The sequence below is a fragment of the Mastigoproctus giganteus genome, chromosome 11, assembly GCF_048544385.1.
Source record: "Mastigoproctus giganteus isolate SK-2022 chromosome 11, ASM4854438v1, whole genome shotgun sequence".
In the NCBI taxonomy this organism is placed as follows: Eukaryota; Metazoa; Arthropoda; class Arachnida; order Uropygi; family Thelyphonidae; genus Mastigoproctus; species Mastigoproctus giganteus.
Genome location: NC_143585.1, coordinates 39,810,088 through 39,822,467, shown reverse-complemented (window position 1 = coordinate 39,822,467; position 12,380 = coordinate 39,810,088). Strand labels below are relative to the sequence as shown.

Below are 12,380 nucleotides of genomic sequence, written 5' to 3'. Positions count from 1 at the left end.
CTGACAAACCAACCCTTAGGCAATCTATCGCCATTTCTAATTCAAAAATGTCTTGAGAATGTAGCTGGTTCCCCGAAAATGGTGAGACGACTAAAATCTGGCGACTTGCTTGTAGAGACCACAAGCTCTAAACACTCTGAGTCTCTACTTAGACTCAATTCATTTGGTGGAATTCAAGTCAAGGTGTCCCCACATGCCACACTAAACACATCCAAAGGCGTAATTTCAGAATGGGACCTAATGAATGTTTCAGAGGAGGAAATTGTACAGGAATTGCAGGAACAGAAAGTCACACAGGCCAAAAGAATCATGATGAAAAAAGATGGCGAGCTAACTCCAACTCGGAGCATCATACTAACATTCAGCTCACCAAACCTACCTTCGTCAGTGAAAGCAGGGTATTTGCATTGTCGCATACGGCCATACATTCCAAACCCAATAAGATGTTATAAGTGTCAGAAATTTGGACACTCACAAACAGTCTGTCGAGGTGACCCAGTCTGCCCAAACTGTGGATCGAAAGAGCATACCCAAACTGATTGTAATGCCCAGTCTTCTCTTTGTCCCAACTGTAAAGGCAACCATCCAGCCTTCTCCAAAAATTGTGAACAGTGGAAATACGAGAAAAAAATCCAGAAATATAAAATAGAAAACAAAGTCTCGTTCCCAGAAGCACGAAAGCAACTGCAAATACAGATGCCTAGACGTACATATGCCGAAGCCTCGAAAAAATTTCATTCAGTATCCATCCAAACTGACACATCAATTCCACCAAACATCTCTATTGCTGAATGGGCTCGATCCCTGCTCTCTTCTGCACCACAATCATCAAAGCAACATATATCAAGCAGGGCTAACAACACGCCAATCACCATACCACCAGCTGTCCATGCAGCCCCTGTAATATCAGTTCAAACAGAGAAACCAGATACCGTTAGCAAACAGCCAGTTGACTCCATCCTTATGGATACCAATGAAATCCCCAGTCAGGAAGAAACAGAAACGATTCTGGAGATCCATCCGGAAGATGAAATAGACAAGAGACCAGTTTTCTCAAAAAGAGATAAAATCAAAATTGACCGCGGTAAACAGACTTTTAAAAAGCAGACAGACTCAGCTCCCTCATCTAAATCTAAACAATGAATAATATAGTCCAGTGGAATTGCAGAGGCTTGCGTAGCAATATTGATGACATCCAAGAAATAATTAAACGTCATAATCCAGTTGGCATCTGTTTACAGGAGACATATTTAACTCCTAAAGTATCTCTCTCGATCAAAAATTATTCTCTTTTCAGAGAAGATAGACCAGTTACAAATAAAGCTCACGGTGGGGTTGCTATTCTCATAGATTCACGAGTCCCTTGCAGGCGTATTCCTTTGCAAACCTCCATTGAAGCGGTTGCTGCGCGAATAGCAATTGGAGTCACTATAACAGTTGTCTCTATCTATCTACCGCCCACTCAGCCTTGCACTATTCATGAACTTGAAGATCTAATACTGCAGTTGCCAACCCCTTTCTGTTTATTGGGCGACTTCAATGGACACCATCCATTGTGGGGCTCTCCCAATGCAGATGGACGGGGACACCTTATTGAAATGCTCATTGACAGGCAGAATTTATCCATCCTAAATACTGGTTCACCAACTTACATTCATCTCCAAACAGGAACTGTGTCCTCAATAGATCTATCTATATGCTCTCCAATCCTTTTTCCTTGTATTGAGTGGACAGCTTTGGATGATCCACTGAACAGTGATCACTATCCACTAATCTGTAAAATTCAAACTTCACACTCCGTGACTTCAGAAAACTGCATGAAATGGAAATTTTCCAAGGCTGATTGGGCAAAATATACTTATCATGTATCATTTGATAATCAGATAATTGAATCTTGTCCAATTGACATAGTCACCAGCCATATCACTAAACAAATCCTAGCAGCTGCGTCTATTGCCATTCCACAGTCACAGTCAAGCTCTCGTAGATCCACAAATTATTGGTGGAATGAAGACTGTAGAAGTGCCAAAAAAGAAAAAAACCGAGCCTGGAATATATTCCGCAAACATCCTACTACCAATAATCTTATAAATTATAAAAAACTCAGAGCCAAGGCTCGCCATATCAGGAAAAAAGCAAAAAGAGACTCCTGGATCCGATTTGCAAATTCAATTAATAAAAATACAGATTCTAGAATAATATGGAGAAAAATAAAACAATTAAATGGCAAATTTCCTCCTCCATCCTCCCCAATTTTCAACTGGAATGGACAGGAACTGTGTACTCCTGCAGAAATTGCAAATGCTTTAGGCTCTGTATTCTCACAGCTGTCTGCATCGACCGCATATGACCAGTCATTTCAGAAGATTAAAGCTTCAGCTGAAAAATCTCGATTGAACTTCAAAACCAAATCGTGTCTATCATATAATCGGCCCCTCACTATGATTGAACTTCAAGAAGCTATACATACCTCAAAGAACAGTGCTCCTGGTCCAGATGGAGTGTATTATACAATGCTTAAACACTTAGATAACAAAGCATTATCCTTGCTGTTAACTTTCTACAATCGTATTTTCACTGAACATTCATTCCCCACATGCTGGCATCACTCCTATGTACTGGCAATTCCCAAACCAGGGAAAGATCACTCTGTCCCTCACCACTATAGACCTATTTCTCTTACCAGCTGCTTGGGCAAAACCCTGGAAAAAATGATACACCGCCGACTAACCTGGTATCTTGACTCCAAACATTTAATATCTGATAGCCAATTTGGATTCAGGAAAAATCGATCATCCCTGGATCTCATGGTCAAAGCTGAAACAAACATCAGGAATGCGTTTATCCGAAACGAGCATCTCGTTATGGTATGCCTTGACATAGAAAAGGCCTTTGACACCACTTGGCGTTTTGGTATCTTGAAAGATCTACATTCTCTTGACCTCAGAGGCCACTTACCATATTTCATACAAAACTTCCTTCAGAATAGAACTTTTCAAGTCCGCTATCGGCAAGTCCTCTCGCAAATCTATATACAACAGGAAGGAGTCCCACAAGGCTCAGTTCTGAGTTCTACCTTATTTGCAATAAGAATAAATAATATAACCAAATGCATACCAGTCCCTGTAAACACATATCTCTATGCCGATGACCTGACTGTTTCCTGCAGTTCACAGAATATGAACTTCATCGAAAGGCAACTACAAACCTCTCTTAACAATATTGAATTATGGATGACACAGAATGGATACCGACTATCACATCAGAAATCCAGTGTCATTCATTTTTGCAACAAACGAAAGATGCATCCTGAACCAGAGCTTCACTTAACGAATCATTCTATATTAGTCATGAAAAGTATTTCTCTCCTGGGCCTCATTTTTGATAGTAAGCTTAATTTCTTGGAACATATCAAATATCTGCGGACTACTTGCCAGAAAAAAATGAATATACTCAGAGTTCTTTCTTCGACAACATGGGGTGCAGATCGCTATACCCTGCTTCAATTGTATAGAACTCTAATTAGGTCTCGTCTTGATTATGGTGCCCCAGTTTATGACTCTGCCAGGGAAAGCGTACTTACACGCCTTGCACCTATTCAACATTCTGCCCTCAGGATTGCTACAGGAGCTTTTAGGACATCGCCAGTACAAAGCCTTTATATTGAAGCCAATGAAGTTCCACTCTGTCTCAGAAGAAAGGTGTTACTTCTGAATTATGCAGCTAAAATTCGAAGCATGCCTACCCATCCAATTTGGCCTATACTTAGTGACCCACAGTTTAAAAGCTTTTATAGAAATAAACCCAGTGCTGCTCAGCCTACTGGTATCAGATTACAAGCACTATCAGAAACTTGGAATGTCCATCTCGAAAAAGTCCTCCAAGATCCAACCTGTCCAGTTGCCCCATGGGCCTATAATATACCATCCTGCGACAATTACTTCGTAAACTGGGGGAAGCATTCCCTGGCAAATATCAATATACAACAACTCCATACTGCTCACACAGAGAATTATCCTCTTTTTACAAAAATATATACCGATGGATCAAAGTCTGATAGCGCAGTAGGTGCTGCAGCAGTATTCCCTTTTAACACCATCTCTCTATCACTTCCCACAGAATGCAGCAGTTATACAGCTGAGTTATTTGCCATCAAGCTTGCCCTACAAAATATTCTCCATCTGTCCATCAAAAAGAGTATAATATATACGGACTCGCAGAGTGCACTTATAACCCTACAAAACACCTCCTCACCAAAGAATCCTTTACTAAAAACTATAAGAGATATGTTGATACACACTCAGGAACGCCAGATTGTAGTTATCTTTTGCTGGATCCCAGGCCACACTGGGATATCTGGAAATGAATGTGCAGATTATGCGGCCAAACATCCTTCTAATTCAGATTCATCATGTGCTCTCGTTCCATATTCTGACTACAAATCTAATATACAAAGAATATGTAAGGAACAATGGACATTTATATGGCAAAATAAACCAGATAATAAGCTCTTTCAAATAAAACCAGATCCACAATTATGGGCCTCTAGCTTCCGGGAAAACAGAAAGGAAGAAGTAATCCTAGCCAGAGCAAGAATTGGTCACAGTCACATTACCCACCTATTCCTCCTCACAGGCAATGATCCTCCTCAGTGTACACACTGCAATTCTCAACTCACAATGAAGCACATTCTTGTTGAATGCACCTTATACTCGCATGCCCGGCAACTCTCATTCAGTTTTCTTCCTAATCTTAACGAATCTTTGAACCTCTGTCATATCATAGGTAATAATGCCAATCTCACAGAATTTTTCTCATTTATCAAGCGGATAAACTTATACGATCAGTTCTGACTGTTTGCAAAACAGTCATCATGAGTATCGTTCACATCGCTGATCGGCGCAATATGGCCTGAGCAGCCCTTGCGCCAAAAATAACAATAACAACAACAACAACAACAATAACAGCTGGCATCCTCTCTCCTAAAGAATTTGTCATGTGTGAATGTAGATGCAAATCACCTGTTCAGTTTGTCAGCAACCTTATTAGGGTCATAAACAGTTAACCCATTGATATCAAGTAACCCAATGTGATTCAACCCGTTTCTTCTACTATTAATATAAGCACAGAAATCTTTGCTGCTTTTCTTTGTATTCTTTGCCAAAGACTTCTCATAATCTACTTTAGCCTACCTAACCACCTTTGTGACTTTATTACAGATTAATTTATATATACCATAGGCTTCTGTATCACCTGATTTATATGCATCCCACACACTTTTTCTCTCTGCCATGTTTTCAATGGATGTCACTAATGGAGTCTCATTAGTTCATTTAATAACCATTTAAGCCTAAACCTTGAACAATATTTCTTAATAGGTATGAAAAGTCTAGTAGCTTCTATGATTACTTCCCTGAATGCATCCCATTTAAAATTTGCTGTTGGTAACATCATCAGTTTGTCCCACTGCATAGAATTTAAAAACTATCTGAGACCACCCTTACGAAAGCCTTTCCTTTTACAGTAGTTATGTCTTTAATTAAATTCCACATTAGTACATTATGATCACTGCCACACAGAAGGTCTTTTACCTGCAGATTCTTAATGCATGTAGAATCACTGCTGATAACCAGATCAAGAGTATTGCTTCCTCTTGCTGTCTCTCTCTAACATGCTGCTGTAGAAAATAATGATTGAAGTAATCTACAAAAGTCTTGCTAGTGTGTAAGTTGTTGTAATTGGATTTTTAGGGGCATCAGTGATTGAGGTCACATTGCTTTATATATACTGTCTGTAAATTGCATGTGTTCTGAGGTCGATTTGGTTTGCTGGATGAAAAATCAGTGTTTTACAGGAGAAAAAAAACCATGCTACTACCACCTGAGATGGACCAACTCAGCCACTTTGAGAAAAAGTCCCATAAAAATTCCTCACATCACATATGGGACTTGAACTCGGGTCTTTCCCAACCAGTGTGGGGAGGACTGTGTGCCTACCAACGGCACTACCCAGGAGGTCAGTGAGTGACTGATCAACTCTCAAATTCCAATCAACATCTGGAAAGTTAAATTACACATTCTTTTTTTACTGGCCAACTTTTTCTCTGTATAGCTGGTTTGTATATTCATCACAGTCATTAGGCTTATAACTCCTGCTCTCAATATGAAAAATGGTATCAAGATTTGCAAAAGGGTGCCAGTATATGAAGGGACTGAACATATGGACTACAGAGCTTGGTAACTACATACCTACATACCGGAATTTTATTATAATTTATAGGACTCTGAGAGGGGAAGTAGTAAAATGAATGAAGGCAAAATCTTTGTAGTATTAAATATTGGTAGAACCACAGGACAGATTACTAGAAATGATGCTGTTACTACAATGTAATTATCAATATATGGTAAAATCTGTTTTTTCATGTTTTCTTGATGTGCATTGTAGAAGGCTCTGGCTCATTTGTGAATTATTATATATGGCAGTTAAACATATGTGAAATTACTTTGCATAGAGAGAGGGTTACCTATACTTAAATTGTCTCAGTTTACCTGATAATATTATAAATTTGGTTTGCATGTTTTTGCTATATTAAGCTTGTTAGGATTTTCCTTTAGAATCCAAGCTTTGTATATGTTCATTTGTGAATTATTATATATGGCAGTGAATTATTGTGAATTATTGTGAACATTTGTGAATTATTATATATGGCAGTTAAACATATGTGAAATTACTTTGCATAGAGAGAGGGTTACCTATACTTAAATTGTCTTAGTTTACCTGATAATATTATAAATTTGGTTTGCATGTTTTTGTTATATTAAGCTTGTTAGGATTTTCCTTTAGAATCCAAGCTGTGTATATATGCTGCCTTGACTTTGTTTTTGCAAATATTTTGTTTGAGTGTAGTATTGGGGCACAGAGATTAAAGAGCTCCTTTAGCTACTGGGACCTGTGCCTTCAAGCTAAAACAGCTCTGTAACAATTTCTCCTTTCCTTACAATTCTGTGTATTTATTTCATTTCAACTCATTCACTTTCTCTTCCACCCAGTTCTTAGATCAGTATCTTTATGTTGCGACACTCACACACACATGTATTCTATATAAAGCATAATTTTTTTTTTGTGTGTTTTGTAGGTTGGATCATTTCAGTTATTTGTAGAAAATTATAAAGATGCCGATTACTGGTTACGAAAATTTGAATCTGAGCCATTGGTGGAGAATCTTCAACGGCAGTTTCAATTACAGTTTGAAAGGCTTGTGGTATTGGACTATATTATTAGAAACACAGGTACGTATAATTCTGTTCACTGTTCATTGCCCATAGGTGGTGTAGTCAATTTTTGAATACACTACCTATGGGCAAGCAATGTATTATCTCCTCCCCTTTCCCCAAATGCTTTGAGACATTCTGATGAATTTTCTTGACTTTGCCATCTAAAATAATTTATACCCCTGTCTTTTAGTTAATCACTTGTGGGGAGTAAATCAGTTGATTCTTCAGTTAACAGTAGCTAGTTGCAGTACTTGGAATGTAATATGATGTAGTGTTACTTTATTATGTTATCAAACAAGATATTTGAATAACTTATTTCTGCTCAAAAAGAGAATTTTTCTTCCCTCTTTTTCATTAATTTAATATTTTTTCCAATAATTAAAGGAGGTATTAACATACATAATAATGTACATAATGGCAACATGTTTTAACTGACAGTTTTAACTTTAATGTTTTTTTTTTTTTTTTCTTTTCATTAAAATTAATTTCTCAACAAAGAAACAATCTAACAGGTTACCTAAATAAAACACAGGTACATGAAATATAAATCAGGATGCTGTTTTTTTTTTTTTTTATTAAGTAAAATAATTGCACACATTTATGTATTAATCAGCTGTGTAAGGAGAATTACTTGAGCACACTAGGTTTTTTTTTAAATAAATTCTCACTAACTAAAAAAGAGTGTAATGGTGAATGAGAAAAGAAAGAAGAAGAAGGAGGATCAACCAAGCATTGTGATGATAAGGAAAAAGATGAGAAGATGAGATGGCAAAAGAACGAAGTTGATAAGGAAAAGAAGTGTAAATAGAATAGTGGAAGTAGGAGTAAATAGAAAGAAAAAGAGTGAAGTGGCTGAGTAAATTTCAGGTCAGAATTTTTACACTGTATGCATGGTAACAATAAACATAAAGCAGGGCTGCATCAGTGCAAATGCCAAATAACAAAAAATAATAATAATAAACTTGCTCAAAACAAACCGATGCTCCACAATATTAAACTAATCTAAACTTATTGAATCTCTCTCTCTCTCTGTGTTAATGTACAAAAGGAAATTAGCTCAAAAATGTGGTACTTATTTATGCTACTGTTGCAGGTATGAGTATCTATTCTAGCTGTTAACTGTGTTATCCTTAAGGCAAGATTTCACATTAAAGTTTTCAGTAACTTTTATTCTGCGATTAAAAAAGATCAGGAATACAAAGAAAATAATTAATTTAAGGTAAATTAATTCCGAAGTTTTTTACATAAACCATTCAAAACTGTTTTAGCACTCTGAAGATATACAAAATTAAATTCAGCATTGATGCAGTGAAATCTTTTCATACAGATCATGAAATTCCTTAGCCCCATCAACCAAATGATAATTAAACTTCTCATACATAATCCTGGAAGAATAATAGTAATTCTTTATTACTCAAAGTAATCTGGTAATCTGCATGAACTATTTACACATGAATTTAAGTACACACTGAAAAGTCATTATGTAGGTACCCAAAAAATGATGCATCCAGCACTTTAAAACCCATTTTTAAGTCATGAGAACAGTTATTCTAAAGATATGCATAAGGGGGCATAAATGAAAAAGGTTGGTTGCACAATAGCTTTATGAAAATATGATTTCAACTAGAGAGTATATTAGTATTAGTCATATGGTGCAAGGAAGCATGTGGCTTTTGGTGCACTAGTAAAAAAAAAAATAAAAATAATAATAATAAATAAAATAAAATACCTATTTGACTCCTTCCTCATGTAGGTACCCATCCATCTGTACTTTAAATTTCCCCTAGCTATCAACGTCAACCACCCATGGAGGCAAGTTATTGTAGAAATTAACAACTCACTGCTAAACGAAAACTTACTGTAATCAAATTTAAACCTCTTCTTCCTATGATATGAATTTATAGCCCCTAGTTCTGGAATCATTTATAATGATGAAAATTTTACCTCATTCATTTTATATTTTCTCAGAGCCTTATACAACTCAATTAGGTCTCATGTAAGGTGCCTAATTACCAAGCTCTCTATGCCATATATTTATCCTGCATATTTGAAGTCATTCCTCATTTGGGGGCCTTTTATTGATCTTACTGGACATGTTGTGCATGTCTTTGGACTCTTTTAAGAAGCTCAGTATCGTTTTTTTAGGTGTGGTCTCCATACTTGAATACAGTATTCCAACTGCAGCCTAACAATTGCTTTATACAGTGGGATTGTGATTCCATCTTTTAGAACGAGCAAATTTTCAATAAATTATTAGTATTAGCAATAGCCACATGGTACAAGGAAGCCTATGCCTTATGTATGCTGCACCAGCCAAAAAAAAAAATAATAATAAAATAAAATAATAATAAAAATAAAATAAAATAACAAAAAATAAATAAAATAAATTAAAATAATAAAAATAAAATAAAATAACAAAAAATAAATAAAATAAATTAAAATAATAAAAATAAAATAAAATAACAAAAAATAAAATAAATTAAAATAATAAAAATAAAATAAAATAACAAAAAATAAAATAAATTAAAATAATAAAAATAAAATAAAATAAATTAAAATAATAAGAATAAAAATAAAATAAACTAACAAAAAAAAATAAATAAAATAATAAGAATAAAATAATAATAAGAAGAAAAAAGGAAATAGACAACCTATGCATTTCCCTCTTCCTCCTCCTGTAGGTAATTATCGAGCTAACCTTTGAATTTCCCCACACTGTCAGCCTATACCACCCATGTTGGTAACTTATTCCAGTAATTTATAATTTTCTGGCTAAAATAAAACTTCCTGCAATCCAATCTAAACAATCTCCCCAGTAACTTGAAATTATGCTCCCTTGTTCTAGAATCATTTATAACCTTGAAAATTTCGTCCTCATTCATTTTGCTTATGCCTCTCAGAGCCTTAAACACTTCAATCAAGTCACCTCTAAGGTGTCTAGTTTCCAAGCTCTGCAACCCACATATTTGAAGTCTTTCCTCATATGGACGCCCTTTTGCCAATCTCACCAGGCGAGTTACCTGTTTTTGGACCCTCTCAAGGAGCACAATGTCTTTCTTTAGGTGTGGTCTCCATTCTTGAACACAGTATTCCAGGTGTGGTCTAACAATAGCCTTATATAATGGGATTATGACATCCTTATCTCTACTAGCAATTGTTCAATAAATCATTGATAGGACATCATGGGCCTTCCTTGCAACCAATCTACAATGCTTGGAGAACTTCACCTGACTGTATGCTGCCTGTCTGCTTGAAGAACTTTACATCTGACTGTATCATGACCACCAAATCCCTTTTTTCCTCTATTGTTTTAATTCCAGCCCACCATGTGTATAAATTATTTTGGGATGGCTATTTCCCAAGTGTAAGATCTTGCATTAATTAAGGATTTTTTTTTTTTTTTTTTTGCTTTTAAGCTTGCTTTATTGTATTATTTATAATTTGCTCTAAAATACCACTAATACTAATGCAAAGTATCAAATTTTTGAATGTACTGCACTCCTGAAAGCTAGAAAAGAAAAAGGATAAGAAAAAGAAAGACATGCATTAGTATTGATTATCAGATTAAGCCCAAATACAACTGAACTCATCATTGTATTATTATTTATTATTTTTTTCTGATCAAAAATATGTAAATATGATTTTTTCCTGGTATCTTTTACTGACTTTCATTCAAAGGAAATACTGAATGTCTCCATAATTTACTGCAGCGTATTATCATTTATAGTGTAATTTTCTTGTGTCAAAAAATATCCATTTTTAAATCATAGTGTAAAAGCACTCAAAATATTCCTTTTACTAACCCAGTGGTTACAAAATTCCTTGCCCACCATCACCTTCATTTCCATAAAATCATCCCCAGTGCTTCCTGCCATGCCCTATAAAAAGCATTATTCAGACCAGTGGTTTGCATGACCCACTAGGAAAATAATAACACAATAAAATTCAAAACAGTAACAGTTAATTACACATTTATTCAAAATCCTATTAAAACATTTTAGTTTAATTTAACAAAATTGATGAACTTGATGACTATCGAACTTTGAACCAGCTTTTCAAAGTCTTGTAGTCATTTAGCAAGAGTTTTATATATTACATTTAGTAACTACTTTACTGTTCAGTAAATTCTTAATGTGATGGATGGAATTGATGAAGTGATACCAATTTTCCAAGGTCTCGTTTAAAGTCACTTAGCAGGAGTCTTAAATAGCCACATTTAATAATCTTGAGTCAGTTTCTTTGCTTGGAGAGAAGTTGGATGATCACACTAAAACCAGCATAAAATATTTATATATAACTACCTACCACAGATGCACAGTAACTAATTTATAAGAAAATCAATAGCTATTTCCAATAATTTGCTGTCTTGTTACGATTCCAAATTGTAAATGCAAACAAAGCAACCAAAAAAGAAACAGCTTCGAAAGTGATAAGAGGTGTCAAACTTTTATAAAGTGAGGAAGGAGTTTCGCCATAGACTCTAGCCTGGTCAATCATAAATAAGTGATCAGTGTGCTTCGAGGGGCCCACCTCCTTCAGTTCACCCCTGGCCTCCCCTCAGTTAATACCACTGCTCTAACCCATAAATATATGTCTAACAAGAACACAGTTTTAAATTGTGGTTGTGTTAATTTTAGTGGCCTTATGTATTCCTTTCTGCTGCAATATAACCACAATTTAAAACTGTATTCATATTGGTCATTGACAAATATGTAATCAAAGTATCTTCTTAAGATAAATCAGCATTAATAATTAATGTCTCATCAAATACTTGTAACTCCAACCTTAAACTTTCCTATGCTCAGGTTCTTTCAAGTTCTGAAGCTCAACCAAAGGCAGACCACAGCCCCCTTCCTGCAGTTTGAAAAAAATATTATATGATGACTCAAAATCTAACTTCCTTCCTAATTTTTTTTGACATCTTCAGTTTCTAAAACTAAACTTCCCTAATGTATCAGCTGATAATTGTCTCAGTTTTTTCCAGAAAGAAATTAACATTAGCTTTTCCATTTATAAAATTAAAATGCAATGTGCTTCATATTTGTCTTATTGTGTATCAAACAAATCTGAGGATTCCTTCAGAAATGCTAATTTAGCTCAGTGTCC

At 35.3% G+C, this 12,380-nt stretch overlaps 1 protein-coding gene across 6 annotated transcripts in view; it reads left to right on the top strand.

The window, feature by feature from the left end:
* Window positions 1-12,380, top strand: part of LOC150077936 (phosphatidylinositol 4-kinase type 2-alpha-like) — an 87,872-nt gene that overhangs the window by 28,078 nt on the left and 47,414 nt on the right. For all 6 annotated transcript variants that reach the window (XM_090385110.1, XM_090385109.1, XM_090385111.1 and 3 more), the window contains exon 4: window positions 7,136-7,289. In XM_090385110.1, coding sequence (XP_090241236.1) covers window positions 7,136-7,289 — 154 coding nt within the window. The remainder of the gene's footprint in view (window positions 1-7,135; window positions 7,290-12,380) is intronic.